Source organism: Gobius niger (assembly GCF_951799975.1).
Source record: "Gobius niger genome assembly, chromosome: 8".
Classification (NCBI taxonomy): domain Eukaryota; kingdom Metazoa; phylum Chordata; class Actinopteri; order Gobiiformes; family Gobiidae; genus Gobius; species Gobius niger.
Window position 1 is genome coordinate 3,941,216 of NC_136859.1, and position 20,409 is coordinate 3,961,624.

The following is a 20,409-nucleotide window of genomic DNA, read 5'->3' on the forward strand; positions in this document are numbered from 1 at the left end:
GACCATCACAAGATGGCCGCCACGTTTGCCATGTCAACGAGTGCCACATTCTATCTGTTGTTACGCATCTGTCCTTAAACCCCGTGTGTCCCTCAGGTGTGGTGTACCTGCAGTTGGGCGAGGAGACGAAGCAGGTGCAGGTGTGCTCTGACCTGTCCAACATGGCCGCCCTCCACGCGCTGTTCGTGCGGGCGTTTCCTCAGCAGCTCAGTCTGAGGCTCCTGCAGGCCCCGCACACCTCCATCTGCATCAGAGACAGCAGCCGCCAGAGCTACCAGCCACTGGAGGACGTCAGGTCAGCGCAGCGCCACCTACAGGCGGAAACACAGTCTGCTCAGTTGGCTACGCTAGTTCTGCTAACCTGAAGTTGTGAGCGCCAGTACTTCTGGTTCTTGTCTTGAAGCTAAAGACTCACCGAGACATTTGGACAAAAAAAATGAGGTTAGCGGAACTAACGTAGCCACATTTGATGGAACATTGAATTTAAAAAGGGTCCAGGATCCGATGGCTAACAAAATGTGCACATTTCTTGGAACAGACGTTTCTATGAATCTACGGTAAAGACAACTCCCTGTCCACTTCTTAAAGCAATACTAAGTAACTTGTTTACCTTAATAAATCCTTTCCGTAGTCCCTGTGGGGGTTATACAAGTGTGAATGGGATGATTGGGAGGTCTTTCATCTCCCCCTGGTGTCTCTGGCCAGAAAACCACACTTGAAGCTTTACCTGCACTGGGTCGGAGTCACCAATACACACTAATGGAATCACGAAGAAAAAGCTAACAGGCTAACGGGCAAAGCTAACTGCGAGCTAGCGCCATTTAAACAGTATTTACAGTCAAGTTTGAGTGAAAAAAACATCTCCATTGTGTATTTGGATGTACTATATCCCTCTCTCCCTTAAAGTAATAAAATGTAACATGCTACGACACCTGCAGTGGCGCTTATGGCCTCTAGGGGCAAGAGTTACTTAGTTTTGCTTTATCATAAACTTAAAAATTAGCTCTCCTCCAGTGAAGTATTTACATCCTCTGTTTTTAGCATGTTTTAAGTAATTATCCAACAGCTGCTTGTTTTCTGCCATGTACTACTTTATGTTTATATATATTTATTTTTTGCTTTACAAAGTGGACAGGAAGCAACAGGAAATTAGCCAAAAACACTCATTGTTTGCGTTTGGTTAATTTAGTGTTATATAATACAACTAATCATTATTTTATCTTTCAAATCATTACCAGAAATATATAACGTGTACGAGTTTGTAGGTGTCAGGAATTTCTTCATGATCAGATTAATGAATTTTATTTTCCTTTTTGAATCTGTTGTGTTTCCCTCAGATCCATCTCTCCTCAGTGCTGCCTGAAGGTCTACGTCCGGGACCCGGTGTCCGAGCTCAGAGCGGGGCAGGGCTGCGGCGCGGAGCCCAAGGTCAGAGCTTTACTTTAGTTTATCTAACGCTAGACTTTGTGCGGTCGCCGTGGTTACAGCGTGTGCGCGGTGGATTCCTGTTTGACGTCTGTGACACAAGCCGAGCGTGTCAGTTCAGTCGGAGCCGCTCCCTTCATTCACTGCACAAACAATTACGCCTCTGTCAACGCGGACATGCACGAGCAGCCACCAGGTCCCGGGTTCGATTCCTGTGTGCAGAGCAGAAAGTAAAACCAAGGCAGGTTTATTTGTAGAGCACAATTCAAACACAAGATTATTCAAAGTGATTCACAGTTGCAGATAAAATACTTTCAGTGTCAAATACACGGGTAAAAGAACTGTTTTCCGCCTGTCTCACATCCTCATGAGACTGTTCCAGATTTTAGCCTCACCGTGTTTAGTCCTGACTCTGGGAACCACCAGGAGACCCCTCCCTGAAGTTCTCAGGGCTGAGATCGTTCAACTGGCTCTAACATGTCAGAGATGGGCTTTGGTGCCAGAGCTGTTTTAAATTCTATTCTCTGAGCGACAGGAAGACAGTGCAGAGACCTGAGCACTGGACTAATATGGTCGTATTTCCTGGTTGTGGATGTTCTGCAGCTGTTACAGTCGTCTAACCTGCTGGAGACAAACACATAAGTCTTTCTAAGTCTGGTTTTGACACTATTCCTCTGATCTTAGCCATGTTTTTCAGATGGTAAAAAGCTGCTGATGTTATTGCTTTGATGTGGGAGTTTAATCCAATTTTTGATTACCTCAAAATAGCATTTTCTGTGTCGTGCTGGTCATGAGGAGCAGATTGACAACAGTGTCATCCAAAATGTTTGCCCATTGTTAGATTTGTTTTTGCCATTAACTGGAGAAAAGTGCTTTTATCTGCTTTGCTTCTTCTACACGGAACAAGTGCTTCACAGCTAGAAGGTCTGGGTTCGATTCCCACCAAGGACGGGGCCTTTCTGTGTGGAGTTTGCATGTTCTCCCTGTGTCTGCGTAGGTTTCCTCCAGGTACTCCGGTTTCCCCTACCACTAAAAACATGTACAATAGGCCAGGATGAATGTGAGTGTGTTTGTGAGTGCGCATGGGGGACGACGGGTGGATTAGCCCAAGGCTGCAATCCCATGTGGCTTGTTTACATGCATGAGACCAATGTATGTTCATTAACATGCACTGTCCCGACCAAATAAACCAATAAATAAATAAAAAATTGATCGATTTTGAAATTTAGTCTTTGATTAAATAGTATTTTTTCGTAATGAAAAAAGCTGTTTGATTAATTAAAATCAGGCATTACATTACAGACGTCGGGCTCTTCCTGTTTGACACTATGATGTAAAAAACATCAGAGTGTCACAACCCAGTCGTTTTCCAAGAGGGGGCGGAGCAGCTGCTCAGAGGGCAGGATTCAGGAGGATTACTGAGAACTGCGTGGATGAAGCCAAAAAAACACTCTGGGGTGTTTTTGATAAGGAAATAGCATAACAACATGGTTTAAAGCTCCAAAAAGTCGATTTTGCAGGACAGGCCCTATAAGCCCAGATAAATGGCTTAAAAAGTGCTTAAATTAAGAAAATGTTTGCTGCTTTTGATTAGATTTCAATAGCATTAATTCGTTTACAATACGAGAAATTAACTCAAACTCTTAAACTGAGACTAGGCCACTGTGGACTCTCCGCTCTCGTCCTTGTATCTCGGTGAAGTGGCAGCCGCCGTGTCGTTGGGTTGCGTCTCGCTGCATGTGTCTCTGAAGTGGACACGTCTCTCGCTCACACAGCGGCGCCACTCGTTTCACTGATTTACTCAGAACGGCCCCAAATCACGAGCGACGTCTGCAGCTGCTGTGGAGGAGGAGGACGGGGCGTGTTTGTCATGAGCAGGAGCTGTTCAAGGTCACGTCGTTCATGACCAGACCACAACTGCATTTCATTTCTCAGAATAGGTTTTTTATCAGATTCCCTGCAGGGAAATATCCATCCAGCCATCCATCCATCCATCCATCCATCCATCCATCCATCCATCCATCCATCCATCCATCCATCCATCCATCCCTTTTCTTCCACTTGTCTGTTCCCGGGTCGTGGGGGCAGCTGTTGGAGCTGCCCAAATCACATTGCACCAGCCCCTTATGGCTCCTCCTGCAGGTGGTGGGTCCACAGTAGAACGGCCTCACGATTAACCGGGCCTGTTGGTCTCTCATAAGGGGATTCTGAACCGCTCTTTGTCTGACCCGTCACTTAGGACCTGGTTGCCCTGGGAGACCCTACAGGGGCACGAAGCCCCCGACTACAGAGCTCCAGCCTCATTCGGGCGTTCAAACCCCTCCACCACGTTAAGGTGGCACTTCCAGGAGGGGTGTGTCCTCTGCATTTGACCCATCCTGATTAAGAGCAGCCACCTGAGTCCTGTCTCCAGATGTGGAGCAAGGCTCAAGGTCAGAAATCACCTGGCTGGAGGACTATTGTACATGTTTTTAGTGGGAAACCAGAGGAAACAGACTCTGGGAGGACATGCAAAGTCCCCGTCCGGCCGGGAATCGAACTCGGGACCATCTATAGCTGTGAAGCACGAGCGCTAGACAGTGCTTTACTTTAACACACTCCAAAAAATTAATATCAAGATACGTTTAAAATGTCTCAAATGGAGCATCATATTTTAAATTTGAGTTGTTCTGACTTGTTAGGATTTTTCACTTGTTCTGAGATGTTTCTGATTCGATTCAAGACATTTTGTCTTTATTTCGTCTTGGTAGAAAATTGCACTTGTTCCATTGGCAGTTTTACTTTCTTATTTAAAGCAAGATTATCTCAGAACCAGTCTGACATGTCCTCCAACAAGCAAAGCATTCTTAGTCCGATCAGATATAGACAGTATAGTCAGCTGCAGTTAATTTGCTGTTTTTTCCATTTCTCTTTCCTCTGTTTGATGAAATGTTTGCAAATCCTAAGAAGGGAAATATGTGTTTTTATTCTGCATTTGTGGCCTCAAGTATGTGGGCATTAAAAAGCCTTATGTTTCGCTTCTGCCTGTATAAACCCTGTAATTATTCCACATGATTAAAACCTCAGAAACGTTTCATTGTGAGACCGCGCTGGCATTAAGGTCCGAGTCTAAACAGGGAAGGATTTGGAGCTCCATGTTGTTTATACTTCATTATGTGGCCCTGGAAGAAAAGGTTTGGACGCCCCTGATTTAAACCGTTCATCATTGATTTTGATTGATGTGATTTTCACGGCTTTACAGACAACAACAACATGATTCACAGTCACAGACGAGCAGAAATGAAAGAGTTTGAAGTCGTCTTTGTAAAGTCGCTGAGGTGACAGGACTTGGCAGCGTCAGTGGAAACAGACATTCCCGTTTGTTATTTTCTTCATATTTTCAGTCATGTAGAAAGTCGGCCAGACTCCAACACTTTGTTTGTTTTGACTCTTGACAAGTCATTGTGACACAAATGTCTGCTGATAACACTCTCACCTCACAGCAGAAAGAGATGCACCGATCCAGCTTTTTAACCGATACCCAGATATACCGATACCCCTTAAAAGAGTCTTTCCCTGAGCGAAAAAGTGAATGTCCCTCGACATCATTGCAAGATCAAGAAAGTTTACTCTTCAAACGAAACCTTACTTATATGTTATTATTTTAGGTGATCCAATCATTGTTTCTGTCCCATGTTTGTTTAGTTGACGTTAGCATTAGCATGCGGCCGCTGGCATTAGCATACTGTTGCTAGGCGCTTCATTTTGCGTGGCAATCAAAAAGACATTATCAGAGGTTAAAAAGATTCAAAGATTCTTTATTTGTCAAACCATTTGTGAATGATTTGAAATTACATTTCTCTCATCCTTGATTGTGGAATGGGGTGTGGGGGGAGAGGTGTGGGAGCACAGGGAGGGCAGGGAGTTCAGCTTCCTGATAGCCTGGTGTATGAAACTGTTCTTCAGTCGACTGGAACTGGCCCATAGATTCCGCAGTCTCCTCCCTGAAGGCCTTACCTTGAAGAGACTGTGTGATGGGTGTGTGAAGGGTCCCCTTTGTGGGTGGAGTACATGTCCTTAATAGAGGGGAGAGGGGCTCTGCAGATCTTCTACGCTGCTCAAACTCCTTCAGCAGGAGGCAGTGCTGACGCCGTGCCACACAGTGATGGAGCTGGTCAGGATGCTCTCTATAGTCCCTCTGTAGAAGAACCACACAGTGATGGAGCTGGTCAGGATGCTCTTTATAGTCCCTCTGTAGAAGAACCACACAGTGATGGAGCTGGTCAGGATGCTCTTTATAGTCCCTCTGTAGAAGAACCACACAGTGATGGAGCTGGTCAGGATGCTCTCTATAGTCCCTCTGTAGAAGAACCACACAGTGATGGTCAGGATGCTCTCTATAGTCCCTCTGTAGAAGAACCACAGTGATGGAGCTGGTCAGGATGCTCTCTATAGTCCCTCTGTAGAAGAACCTCACAGTGATGGAGCTGGTCAGGATGCTCTCTATAGTCCCTCTGTAGAAGAACCACACAGTGATGGTCAGGATGCTCTCTATAGTCCCTCTGTAGAAGAACCACACAGGGATGGAGCTGGTCAGGATGCTCTCTATAGTCCCTCTGTAGAAGAACCACACAGTGATGGAGCTGGTCAGGATGCTCTCTATAGTCCCTCTGTAGAAGTTGCACATAACGGAGGCTGGGACTCTGGCACTTCTTAACTTGAAAGCAGAGATTACTTTTCTTGACCAGTGATGTAGTGTTCATGTTCCAGGAGCGCTTCTCTGTGATTTGCACCACGAACTTAGTGCCTCTCCACTGCAGCACCGTTGATTGTTAGAGGAGCATGCTGGACCCTCTTCGAAAGCCCACAACAATCTCAGAACAATGTTAAAACTAACTCAGCGATTGAATCCTTAAAATGAAGGCCTTTCCCTTCCTCCGTTTGGTCGAGCTCTTATGGCTTTAGTAAATCCCTTAGTGTAAAGAAAACTGACATTTATGTTGTTTTGGGAGAAGACATGAATAATTGTTATGAAATATGCCACACAGTAGTCATCTGTTCTGGATTTTGTAGAAATAAGGTGTTTTGCTGCATTCAATCTCCTTCTCTAGTTGCGTTTACCAGCACCGATTGATAAGTTTTGAACATTTTTCCCACGATGAAACACTCCTGGACGACTGAGAGCCAACACAAGCCCCGACTAATTGTTTATTTTTCTCACAAAGTAACGCCTATAAACAGAAATACTAAAGCTCCACTCGTCATTTCTTCCACAGATTTCGAAGGAGATCCTTTACGGCGGCCACGCCTCGGCCCGCCTCGTCCTGCAGGGCTCCATGTCGCCCCCCATGGTCCGCTCCATGCCGTCCTCGCCCTCCAGGGGCCAGGGCTCGTCCACGTTACCGCGGCAACGGAGCCAGGCGGCCGCACGCAAGCTCAGCTCCAACAGCAGCGCGATATTAGAGCGGAGGGACGTCATGCCCGGTAAGATCGAGCTCCGGTGTGCGGATTCGACAAGGGCTGGGTCCCGATAAACTTATACCGGTTTGTAAAAAAAAGTTTAGGCAATACTGGCATTGAAAAACGAGAGAATCGAAAGCAGGTACTGAAAAAAATGTGTCTTTTTGAATCCGAGTTTTGATACTGTTGGTCCAGAGGCATCATGAAAGGAAGTGACTTTATTGTTTCAGCTCAAATAAATGATTTTTCTCACCCAATTTCTTTCCCCCAATTTTTTTTTTTTTTCCCATTATTTTTTTTTTTTTCCCCATTTTTTTTACAATTTTTCTTTGTCTTATATTACCCCAATTTTTTCTTGCTTTCTCATTTTTTTTCCTAATTTTTCTTCATTTTTTATTATCAATACTTTCCCTATTTCCCGCCATTTTTTCCCAATGTATTGCCCATTTCCCCCACCTATTTTTGCTCCTTTTTCTCCCCATTTTTTCCCAAATTAATCCCAATTTTCCACACATCTCTTGACACTGGAGATGAACCTGATATTGTAAATTTTCAGATCTTCCACACATTATTGTTCTGTTTTCTGGTTGGTGAAGTTATCAGATAAAGGCTGGTTCAGGTACCCAGCCCTCGCATTACTCCCAGGACAGTGGGGTTAAGCTTCTCGTCTGCAGCCACAGTAAAGGCCTCATTCTTTGCAGAGAATTTGTCAAAAATGTGGAAGGCATCAGGTCAGACCGGTCACGTGACGAGGAGGACACGTTTATGACGATGTAAAGACGTGTTCAGTACAAAGGAAGCGTCGTAATTTTTCTTATGTCTACAGTGTAAAGGCTTAAAAACGTCCTTGTCGTTCCTTTGAGGTTTAAGCACAGACACGTGTAGGTCCCATGAGGTTAGTTTCTATCGACATAACACAACAAAAAAGTCACAAAAGAGAAAACGTGACAAAAACACATAAAAAAAATGAGTACAGAAGAAGACTCTAAATCATGTTGTTGTTCTTTCGTTGTTCTTCCTTTACATACTTTAACATAATCCTCTTCACTTTGGCTGTTTCTTCCTGGTTCTTCCTTTTTTCTTTTGTTTATTCTCTAATCTGTTCTTCCTGGTTATTTTGCGTCATGGGAAAAACACACAAAACTGTCCAGGACATTTGTGAAGCCCATAAACAAACACTGGATCTGTCCTCAGGTGTTTTGTGTTCGAAGTCTGTCCATGGACTTTCTTAAATGTTTTTGAGACCCATTTCAGGACATCGACTTTAAAGAGGAGGTATTGTGCCTTGTTTCACTTTGTCGGTGAGAAAATGCAATATTGATCTAAAACAGCTGAAGCAAAATGTCCTGCAGTTTTCTTGGTGGACGATTTTCTTCATTGAAAGACCAAAGTGAAGCACCACTTTTGACAAATGCCAGTGTTTTTTTAATTCATTTATTTATTTGACGGGGACATATAGACCAGAGATGGATACAAGCTTTTTTTCATCTGTAGTCCCTGGGCAGAGGCAAAGTAACAGCAGGTTTATACAGCGGCCAATGAGCATCTTACTTTAGAGTCTATTCACAATATAAAATACATATAAGGCTCCAGCAAAAGGATCCCATCCACAAACATTCAGATCCAATATTTACAGTATTTACACAATCAGTTGCAATTATATACAGTTTTTTTTTAAACTTATAACTTACTTATATTTTTAACACTAAGTTAATTAAGCAGTTGTGTGCTAGTGACCGCAAATGTGACCGTCTTTTAGCCACTTCTTCAGGTTAAGCTCAAGCTGCTGCAAGGTGCTGCTCTCTCGAACAGTTCCACATCCTGCAGCTTTCACAGAGAAACAATTTTGTCCAAAATTAGAGGATCTAAAGTTCACAGAACAGTCTCCTCTGGAGGAGCTCGCGTAGTTCTACGTCCTGCCTTTAAACAATATTTCACAAAAGTTCTCCGGGGCTGTGGGGCCAAATCATGAAGAACATTATACACTAAACTGACGATCAGAGAGCCTGTTTGTACAGGAGCGGCTGGAGCTCCTGTAACGCAGTGTTGGTTTATAGAGACCACGTTGTTATGCAATATGTAAGATGTGAAAATATCATGTCTGCATGTAAAGCATGGCTGCATCACTGCTCATTTGAGGGCAAATATATCTGAACTTTGAGTAATTAAATGTTACAGTTTTTATCAGTTTTGAAACATGCTTTTTAAACGACAGTGTCCTGTACAACACTACTCTGAAATACTTCACAGACTTGTACATAATACATGACCTAATTGGGTGTTCTGTTTGGAAATATTGACATAATTGAGGGTATTTCTCACATTTCACAGTACTGTAACTCTAAAAATGTTAGAGTACTCTCTGATTTATCCAATAATATTTCTCTACATCCTAGATTTGCCAACCCCTAGTTTCAATACAAGCGATCTCACCGTATGCTCCTCCCATCCTACTCCTCTTGCTCCCCTTCGCTGTGCAGAGTAAAATGTTGCTATAGTGAAGCTTTGGCAGGTGTTTCTACTCCGTGATGAAAGGATTGGGTTTAGCCAGAGATGGAGAGGATGAGGAAAACATGTCCTGGATACAAAGGACCTCAAGCGTTTGGGATCAGTCGCAAAATGCTAACAAAAAAACCAAACACAGCTCCAGGTCTGTTCTTGATGAGAGAACATCTTTGTAACATGGTTTGCTTCTCGTCCACACAGATGAGGAGGTGTGTCCCGGCCTGGCGGTGGTGCTGCACCCCGATGCCCCGGACTCTCTCTGTCCCGTCGTGCCCTGCGCCCGGAGCTCGTCCCTGTGCCCGTCTATGCCCTCAGTGCGCGGGGCGTCCCAGTGCAGCGCGCCCCCCTCGCTCTGCGTGGGTGCGGACGAGGGGGTCCTGATGGGGGTCCTGCCTCGCTTCCACGCTTCGGTCAAACCTCTGCACCTCGGCCACGGAGACAACGTCCAAACCAACTCCCTGCACAGGTCAGAGACGTCTGTTCAGCACCAGACTTCTTTTTAACAAGGATATTATTATTCTCTTATCTTCTGGGACTGTATGATGTAAAATAAAGTTATAGAGATATGGTCCGGTCACAGTTATAAAGTCTGGACACACCCCTCTTCATTCACTCGGCCCCTTCAGTCACAGTAGAGACGATTATTGTAACAGGAAGTGCATTCAGCAGAAATCCTCTCTCTCTGCAGATCAAAGATGCATCAGAAGTTCGGGGACTTCCCTCTGCTGGGGCCCCAGTCTCCCCCGGGCTCCCCCCAGAGACGCAGCAGCCGAGGGGGGCACATTATCGGAGGCGTGGGGCTGGTGTCCCCCTTACCCCCGGAGCCTCACACCCACAATAACGTTCACCTGAACGGCGTGGACGGCCACGGCCCGCGCCGCAGTCACGGCTCCGCCTCCTCAAACTCCTCCGTGTTCGCCGACAGTCCTCTGGCCCAAAGCGACAACGTCTTCAGGCACCCGTCCCACAGCGGCTCGCAGAGGTCAGTTCCAGCGCAGACACGGGTCGAGCTGGTCCGTAACGGGTTCGTGAATACCTTTTTTTTACTTAAGTAGTATTTTTGTAGAGAACGTCTTACTTTTACTCCACATTTCAAAGATAAACATTCTTTCTACTCCACTACATTTCTAGGCAAGGCAACTTTATTTATACTGCGCATTTCGTACACAAGGCAACTCAATGCGCCATTTCTAGTGAAAATGAGTAAACAGTCATAATTTAGCCTCATGAAGGAACTCCCAAACAGCAGGTGGCGCAGTGCAGATGTAATGTCAAAGCACTGGCTCACCACAAGGACCAAGATTTGCCCCCGTCTTGTGTGTTTGTATCTTGGAATTTGCTCAAATTCACCAAAACAACATTAAAATGATTTCCACTTTCTACTGTGTTTAGTTAAAGTGTACATGACACATTAGACTAGTGGTTCCCAGCCTTTATTCTCTGAGCCCCCCACCCCCGCATGTGCTAATAAGTATTTATGTTAAACAAATAAACTAAAGTTGGAGAGTCATATTTGATGAGTTTTTAACCATATAATTTGGTCTAATAATTTCACATGACTTGACCCTCTGACAGGGAAACCGGTGGGAACCACAGCATTAGATGTACATGCGATTTTATTTGGCTAAAACTAGACTAAACCTGAAGAGAATTAAATGACATGTCAGTCAAAATGGACACTGTTGGGCACTGGGTAATGCAGGAGTGCCAAAACTTGTTTTTAATCGAGGGTCACATTTAGAAGTTTGTTCAGCACTGGCCACTAAACGGTGATTAACATGATTAAACATTTAACTGGATGCGTTTAAAAGAGGTTTCAACTGTCGCCTTAAGTTAGCCTTGGAAGCTTAAAGGAACAGGCCACCGTTTTTACATACAGAGATATGTTCTTGCCTGAGCTTAGACGAGTTGATCCGTACTTGTCTTCTTCTTCTTCTTCTTCTTCTTCTTCTTCTTCTTCTTCTTCTTCTTCTTCTTCTTCTTCTTCTTCTTCTTCTTCTTCTTCTTCTTCTTCTTCTTACACATTATCTGATGATAAGTACAAATTCAACAAGAAGCCTGAGGTCTGAGGGCCGCACTTATCACTGGAGTCATGTGTCTTCACTAACTTGCCGTTGCATTTCCGCAGCGAGCGCATCTTTGCGATGGAGGAGCAGATCGCCAGTTTGGCCGGACTCGTGCACCGCGCTCTGTCTGTGGGCGCCGAGATCCCGGAGATCCAGGACTTCACCAGGTCTGCACCAAAGACACTTTCATCAGTTTGATCTTAGCGTAATCGTGACACAGTACCGTTGTTTTCACAGTGAGAACGGCCCAAACAGCCTCGGCAGCAAACCAGGTCAGTGTTGAAATGTTCAGATGTTCTTTCTTCTCGTTGCTTCTTTATCGTAAACGACCTCTCCGTTTCCTCTCCTTGTAGCGCTGTCGTCTGGACCGGCCTTACGCATCGCTCGCACGGACAGCGCTCTGAAGCACAAGCTCAATTTGGCCCAAGAGAATGTGACCGACCTGAGGATGCAGCTGGACCAACTGCGCCACCTACAGGTCAAATAATAAGTACAGTGTAACGCTTTGAGAAGAAAACAGACAGCAGCAAGTCAAACGTCCTGCTTTTTAAGGCCACAAACAAATCCATTTATTGTTTCTATAGATTAACAAACATCAGATTAAGCAGAGGAATGATGCGAAATGTAGATATTTTTTGCTAGAGTTTGATTTGTATCTAGTTCATCACATTACTGGGGGATGTTGTGTAAATATTTGTGCCTTTTGACCATGTTACAATATTGTTTACTCATCAAAAAGCATACCTGGAGTTGTGTTTCGAGCCACTTGCATATGTTTGAGTAATATTTGAATCTTCCACCGTGATAATCAGATTATACAATGCTCCTTTTGTTTATTCTGAGCTCGTCCCACAGCTCAGTGTAAGCAGGAAGTTTTTCTTATGATATTAACTTTTGCAAAGCTCATTCCTTGATTCCTTTGGCACAGACTTCTGCCTAAGCTTCATTATGAGACGGAAATACTGAGACTTCTTAGATTCTGTTTTTATTGACAATAGCTACACAGCTTTTGTTGTGAAGGAGAAGGAGGGGCTTAAGAAGAGAGCATTTGTTGACTCATTTTATATCACTGTAGAATTTTCTAACCAACAAAGTGTGAGATAGTGATCTAGATGTGTGTGATGACTGTTCTATTGCCCAACACCCTGATTAAAGCAGGCTGTTGTGTTGCAGTTGTCTCAGCAGGCCTCCCTGAGCCTGTTCCTGAAGGCCGTGGGGCAGGAGCTGCTGGGCTTCATGAAGGAGAAGCTGCTCCAGGCCCACAAGGCCAATTATGGCCCGCGGGCCGAGGTGGAGCGGGGCCGGAGGGAGTACGTCAACTGCCAGGACCAGATACTGTCCCAGCTCAGGTGAGGGCACAACTGCTGCTACTGCTACTACTACTACTACTACTACTACAACTACTATTACTGCAGGGTTAAAGGCTGATATAATTTATTTTCTAGCACTGGGTTTTGAGTTTTGTCCTCCTTTAGTACATTTTAAACTCAGACCTTTGTGGGAAAAACACTGTGCAGCTCATTAGAAAGCATTTGTATGAATTTCATGAACTTACAGGCGAGTTTTCTAGCATTTCTATGAAAGTGAACTTGAAAAGTGACCCCGCAAGGATTATGTTAAGAAAGTTATGGATGAGTTTGAACATGACTAACATATTAACGCTGGAAAAAAGGCCATCTTATCTTTGAGAAATGGCTTGAAAAGTGCTTGAATTAAGACATTTAATGCTGATTAAAGCCGGGTTGGACAGCCTTGATATAAGATTGCCAAGGGAACAAGCTATAATTCACATAACATTTAAACACTCAAAGTTAAATTGGAAATAAAACCTACACATTCTAGTAATTGAAGCAATTTTAAGTAATTTTTGTCTGCATTTTTTCCAGCAAATTTATTAGCCTCCTCATTCACTATTTGTAATCAACAAATCAGATGTTTTTATTTGCTACAAAACTGCAGTGTTGCCACAATCTCAACTGGGTTTTAGCGTAGGAAATCAGAGTCAAAAGGATGTTCCCAAATCTACAGGTCGGAAAATCCGACTTTTGAGTTTGAGGTGGTCGTCGGCAGCACTGGGGTCCCTCAGGGCACCGTCCTTTCTCCGTTTCTCTTCAACATCGGACACATCGGACTTCACAAACACGGACAGCTGTCATCTGCAGAAGTTCTCCGACGACTCAGCCATCGAGGGCTGTGTGTCTGAGGGGAGCGAGCTGGAGAACCGGTCGGTTATCATGGACTTTGTGGACTGGTGTGAGCTCAACCACCTGTGCTTGAACATCATAAGACGAAGGAGACGATGATCGACTTCAGGAGAAAGACACTACTGCACACACCGCTGAACATCCAGGGGGAGGACATTGAGGAGTTGGTCCAGTTTATTGTTGAGGTGTTCACCTCAACAATAAACGGGACCAACGCCCTGTACAAGAAGGGCCAAAGTCGCCTCCACCTCATGAGGAGACTGAGGTCCTTCTGAGCGAGCAGGCCTGACTCTGTGGTAGCCTCTGCTCTCCACTACGCTGCCGTGTGCTGGGCCCCGGGCCGCACAGTGCGGGACAAGAACAGTCTGAACAAGCTGGTCAGGAGGGTCAGCTCTGGACTCTGTGGAGGAGGTGAGGGACAGGACCAAGCTCACCTCCATCCAGTGTTAATTTCGTCGACTAAAATATTTAGTCTTAATTTTAGTCAAAGTGATATTTTTGACGACTAAAATTGGACTAAAACTAAATGAAACGTTTTTCATGAGACTAAAACTATGACTAAAATGTCCAGATATTTTAGTCGACTAAAATAAGACTAAATAAAAATGAAAGGGAGAGACTAAAATCATTCAAATTTCTATTGACCGTCTGAAAGAGCCTCAGATCATTTAAATTCTCTGCCAAAGGATCAGCTCTGAGCTTTGTTCATGTGGAGCAGCTCCATGAAGCAGAGAAACAAGATTAAACATGATTATAATGAATATTATCAATGCAAAGTCGACTAAATTTGTCTTAAAGTTACTAAATTTACTTGCAATTTTAGTCGACTAAAACTAGACTTAAAACGAATTACATTTAAGACTAAAAGTAAATTAAAATATGTTGTCAAAATTAACACTGCCTCCATCATGCACCTCCCACCCACTGCACGGGACTGTAGAGGAGCTGAGCAGCTCTTTCAGTGGCAGACTGAGACACCCTCAGTGCAAGAAGGAGCAGGTCCTTCATCCCCACTGCTGTCAGACTGTACAAGACATGTGCAATAACCTGTTTGCAAAACACGTGCAATAACCTCTGTGTCAGCGTCACTTTATCAACCACCTGCACTGTGACTGTAAACCTGCACTGCCAACGCTGACAATATTTATTATAGTCTGTTTATTTTATTATTTACTGCCCCCTTAAAGTTTTTTGCTAGTCATTGTGTATAAGATACCTATATTTTTTGATTGTTTGCTCATTCCTTGTCTATTCTGCACACCCTGAGTGTTTCTGAGAGCTGAATGTAACCAGTGAATAAGATGAGGCTTATCTTATCTTCTGAGGACAACTGTAATGCTGCAAAATTCATGCAGGAGAAGAAACCAAACATGTGGAAGGGGCAGAGTGAGACGAGCGCCGTGGCTACACCAGTTCAGATTCCGCTTCCTCGCTCCGCCGCTGCGAGAGAACCGCAGGAATGTGCTCCAGCCGCTGCAAAGCCCGTCACGCGAGAGTAACGGGGACCTGACAGAGCGACGTGAGGACACAGGCGCTCGCTCCGGTCCCGAGGGCCGCGAGCTGACGAGACGAGGGAGGACAGCTTTCACACAGCGCGCGGGAACTGCCTCTGGTTCTGCTCAAACATCGTTCACAAACTCAAATACATTAGTGTCCCCTTTACTTAACAAAAGAAAGTAGAGACTGTCAAAGGCGTTTCCATTTTGAGGGGGGCGGGACAACCAGTCTGCCAACGCGCTGGGAGGCACGTGCTGTGGCATATGGAAAGAGCAGGACCGTCCCGCGGCGATGGACGGACTTTACACTGAAAGGACAGAAGCGTGGCATTTGTATCGGACTCAGAGCGACCGACGCACGCCAAATTACGATAATCAACTCCAAAATATCACTAAACATCTTCACTGCTCTCAAAGCCTGTGCGCAACTTTTCAGCTTGTTCTTCAAAGTGTCTCAGGCCGTAACGAGTTTCCCGTCACGGTTTTCTCCGCAGTGACTTGGAGGAGTTCGTGGGCCGTCTCCAGAAGACCGTCCAGTCCACTCCGGGTTCAGTCGGACTCAGAGACGTGGAGCTGGCCGCGGTTCATCTGCGCAAAGTGGGACAAGCCATGGCCGTGCTCAAAGGTACAACACAACTTTACATTAGTTCATCACAGTTATATCCATCCATCCATCCATCCATCCATCCATCCATCCATCCATCCATCCATCCATCCATTCATCCATCCATCTTCTTCCACTTGTCCGTTGCTGGGTCGAATCACATTGCACCCGCCCCTTATGGCTCCTCCTGCAGGTAGTGGGTCCACAGAAGGACGGCCTCACGATTAACCGGGCCTGTTGGTCTCTCATAAGGGTCTTCTGAACCGCTCTTTGTCTGACCCGTCACCTCGGACCTGTTTGCCCTGGGAGACCCTACCAGGGACACGAAGCCCCCGACAACATAGCTCCTAGGATCATTCGGGTGCTCAAACCCCTCCACCACGTTAAAGGAATAGGCCACCGTTTTTACATACTGAGATATGTTCTTACCTAACCTTAGACGAGATAATATATCCCCGTCTGGTCTTTGTCCGTGCGCTCTGCCAGGCAAACGGAGCACATATGCAGCCTCTCCCACATGTCATATAGCTCCAAAAAAGCTCACGATAGAAGCTACCAAGCTCTTCCACGTGTTCCCTATTTAAATAAAGTTACGTGAAGTGTTTTCATGCGAAGTATATTTACACAGAAATGTAACATGTCGATTTTATAAGCAGATAAAAAGGGGGACTATATTGTGAGGCGTAATGATACAGGAGCACAACGTCCGCGCAGTAACTCCTAAAGACTTATCTGTTTATAAAATCGTCTAAGATTAGGTAAGAACATATCTCAGTATGTAAAAACGGTGGCCTATTCCTTTAAGGTGGCGGTTCCAGGAGGGGGCATCACAGTTATAATACATTTTATTTATATTGCACTATACATTAAAACAATAAAGACTAAGACAAAGACTAATAGGCCTTTTTAAATAAATGTGTTTTCAGGCCTTTTCTGGCAGGGCGTTCCAGAGTCTAGGGGCGGCTGCCTTAAAGGCCCTGTCTCCCATTGTGGAAAGCTTATTTAAGTGTATTTGAATAGGGACAAGTATGTCACATAAACTCATGCCAATGCTTGGTCACGGGCTACTGAAGGGTGTGGGTGGAAGTGGACCGTAAGCGCCTTGTGGTGGTGTGTGGGGAAACTAGCTCAGTGAGGTGCCGGGGCTGTTCCATGGACATACTAATCTGTGAGGAGGCAGATTTTATACTGGAGTCTGTAATGGACGGGCAGCCAATGAAGGAACCAGAGGACAGGGGTGATGTGGTCATATTTGCGCCTCCTTGTCAGGATCCTGACGTGCTGGAGCTTCAGCAGGCTCTTACCAGGGATCCCGACGAGGAGGGCATTGCAGTAATCCAGCCGGGACAAACGCATGTACCAATTTCTCAGCGTCTGACTGTGAGACGGCGGTGGGAGGGGCGGAGTTTGGCGGAGTTTGGTGGATATGGTTCTCAAATGAAAGATGATGATCAAATCTGACCCTTGGGTTTGTAACGGAGGAGGTTCCTTGTTTCCTATAAAGGCTGTTCTTTCCCCAGGGGAGTTCCCAACGCTGCAGAGCCGGATGTGCTCCGTGCTGCGCCTGGAGGTGGAGGTGATTCGCTTCCTCAAAGAAGAACCTCTGAAGATGGACTCCATGCTGTCGCGCATCCGTGGTTTGACGGATGAGCTCAGCACTCTGCACCGGTACTGGCCTCTTTAAATTACTAAAGAAAGACTATGTTTCTACTGCCAGAGATCGCAGGATAACTCACACAGATACGATGTTCCACCCCCTCCCTCTGTCCTCTCTCAGGAGTGTGTCAGAGTCGCTCGTTCAGCCCAAAGACGATGCGGAGGCGACCCCAGAGGTGACCCACGGCTCGCCCAAACCCCTGCCCCGCTCCTCCATCAGAACCTCCATGTCCTCCTCTGAAAACGGGGGAGTCCAGACGGGATGCGCCTCCCCCGGTGTGACCAGGAAGCAGAGCACGACAGCGGCCACTGAGCAAAGCACCTCCACAACTTCTCAGGTACTTCTATCAAAACTGCAGCGTCTCGTCTTACCTCAACTTTAAATGTTTTATTATTATTCGCAGGAAACGACCAGACCAACCCCGGACGGCAGCGCGAGTGTGGACCAGACTAAACCGGACCGGACCAAGGAAGACCAAACCCAGTCCGAGTCCTCGCAGTCGGACCAGTCTCTCCAGGAGCCGCCCAGATCCAGAGAAAGTCCCACCAAAGATCCTTCTCAAACCCACGACGCTCCACCAGGTTTGGATTTCGTCTTATTTACCAACAACACGTGTCAAAAAAAAAAACTTTACTGACTGACTTTACTGAATTTCACGACAGCCACAGAGCGGAGAGAGTCTCGCACAGACGATGGAGGAAACACAGGCCAGAAACCAAAAGACGAGGCGGATTCAAGTGTTTTCAAACGCCCGGCGAGACGTGAGTTCAAACATTTCTGCAAACTTCATAGTTAGTTTTTGTGATGCGAGTGTTTATTTATTTTTCTTTAGCATCAAAACAAAAAACCTCAGGCTCGGAAAATGTCGGCACGTCGTCTCCACCTCAAAGGTTAGTGACACATATCCATATTCTTTCAAAGGGGACTTTAGTGGAGAAGCTTTGGGAGCCCTGAGCCCCACTTAGGGACCACTGCACTTTGATTTTGACCAAAATGAATATCTCAGTGTTTGTGTGGACTTTCTCGATAACGATGATGCAGCTGTATATTTGCAAACCATCTGAATTATGTAAAAAATCTGCTGCAAACATCTTCATTTACATTGCTTTGTCGCTCAAAAAGAGAAGACTACAATAGGGCAGGAAAAAACACTTTCCTAATTTTGTTTCGCATTTCCCCCCAATTTTTCCCCCCAATTTCTATAATTATTTTATTTATTTATTTTACACAATTTTCCCCCCATTATTTCCCCATTTTTAAGGATTTTCCCCAAAATTGTTCCCCAATTTCTCACAAGTTTTGCCCCATTTTTATTCTAATTTTACCCTTTTTTTTATTTTATTTTTATTTTTATTTTTTTGCATCACATTCCCCCCCCCCCCCCAATTTTTCCCAATTTTCCCAACATTAATTCCCATTTTATTCAATTTTACCATTTTTTTCTCAAAATTGTTGGGGTATTTATTGTAAAAAAAAAATCTAAATTAAATTTTTCACCGATTATTTCCCCATTTCTAAGGATTTCCCCCCAAATTTTTCCCTAATTTCTCACAAATTTTCCCCCATTTATATTCTATTTTTTTCCCATTTCCCTCCATTTTTTTTTACATTCCCCCCAATTTCTCTCAATTTTCCCCCTGTTTTCCCAACTTTAGTTCCCCATTTTATTAAATGTTTCTATTCTTTTACCATCTTATCTTATCTTATCTTTTCCCCAATTTTTATTTATTTATTTTTTCCCATTATTTCCCCTTTTTTTTCCAATATTTTTTCCCATTTTTTTTTTTCATTTTTTTCCCAATTTCCCCACAGATTTTTCTTGAATTCTTCCCCCACTTTTCCCCAAATTATTTCCACAGGGTTTCTATTTTTTTTATGTATTTTCATTTATTTTTTCATTTTTCCCACATTTCTTGACTTGTAAATTTGCATTTCTTCCAAACAGAAATTTAAATATTATCTTGTAGACGATATACTACCCACCTCTAGTTTTTATTCCAGATTTGTGAATCCCTGTGCTACTGTCTCCTGCTCTCATGTTCATTACCTTGTCCTTCTCCAGGTCTGCAGTGACTCCCAGTGTTTCCAGTACAAAGTCTGGAGATGCGACCTCGTCCACCTCAGCTCAGGCGAGTGAATAAACTGCACACAATCATCACTCGATAACCATATATTGTTCTTAATTCTTTGTGTTGCTTTTCCTTCAGGTGGAGCGAGAGAAGGTGCCGGTGCCCAAACCGCCTCGTCAGCCCCCGGAGGTCAAACCCAAGCCCCAGAAAAGCGCAGCCCTGAAGGGAGTCTCGGGGGCCGCTCTTAGCAATGTGACAACTCCAGCCATAACAGCAGCTTCCACCGACGACAGGGAGGAGAAGGACGAGGCATCCGAGGTAAATAAATAAATGAAACATGATGTAACGGGAGCAGAGGGTTTGCTGTTTGTTTGCGCGTCTCCATGGGCTCTGGCGTAATCCGATTTGCCCCAGATGGCGTTCGTCTGTCTTTGAACTCTTTAAAAATAAAGTCTGATATGTCCTGCTCTTGATGTAGCCCCAAGTAGTTCCCTGTGTAAATGTAAGTGATTTCACAAAGCTGTAGAGAGATGGTTGTTTTTTCTTTCCCCTGTGATCATCAAAGAAAGACAATTTTGAAACCAAGTCAGTCGTCTGGGATTAACTCACATTTCCTCACGTTTATCAGCCGTTAATACGCGGCTTCACATGGACTTTGAGGTTTTGTGAGCGCCATGAGAGCAGTATGGACATATGCTGCCTTTTGGTGGGTTTTATGGAATTATTCAGAGGAAAGAAGAAGCTAAGGCAAGGCAGTTGAGAAAAGGTCATGAACACAGATGCAGAAGGATTGGGGCGTGGTTAGGGGCGGGATGTTTGTGCAGTTATTCGATTGGTTCTTGAAATATAATCACGCAGCTTCAGTCCTTATCTGGTTAAGCGCCGTGACTTGGTCTTGAATGTTGACTGCGTAGGAGAGATAAGAGGTCCAGAGAGGCAGATAG

At 44.8% G+C, this 20,409-nt stretch overlaps 1 protein-coding gene across 1 annotated transcript in view; it reads left to right on the top strand.

The window, feature by feature from the left end:
- LOC306966800 (uncharacterized protein) overlaps positions 1-20,409 on the top strand; it is a 45,270-nt gene that overhangs the window by 19,396 nt on the left and 5,465 nt on the right. The window contains exons 4-20 of the mRNA XM_079561616.1: positions 97-295; positions 1,338-1,428; positions 6,681-6,888; positions 9,571-9,835; positions 10,058-10,351; positions 11,498-11,602; positions 11,673-11,707; positions 11,789-11,913; positions 12,609-12,784; positions 15,630-15,760; positions 17,260-17,407; positions 17,517-17,733; positions 17,800-17,977; positions 18,059-18,157; positions 18,229-18,286; positions 19,459-19,525; positions 19,604-19,783. Coding sequence (XP_079417742.1) covers positions 97-295; positions 1,338-1,428; positions 6,681-6,888; positions 9,571-9,835; positions 10,058-10,351; positions 11,498-11,602; positions 11,673-11,707; positions 11,789-11,913; positions 12,609-12,784; positions 15,630-15,760; positions 17,260-17,407; positions 17,517-17,733; positions 17,800-17,977; positions 18,059-18,157; positions 18,229-18,286; positions 19,459-19,525; positions 19,604-19,783 — 2,576 coding nt within the window. The remainder of the gene's footprint in view (positions 1-96; positions 296-1,337; positions 1,429-6,680; positions 6,889-9,570; positions 9,836-10,057; positions 10,352-11,497; positions 11,603-11,672; positions 11,708-11,788; positions 11,914-12,608; positions 12,785-15,629; positions 15,761-17,259; positions 17,408-17,516; positions 17,734-17,799; positions 17,978-18,058; positions 18,158-18,228; positions 18,287-19,458; positions 19,526-19,603; positions 19,784-20,409) is intronic.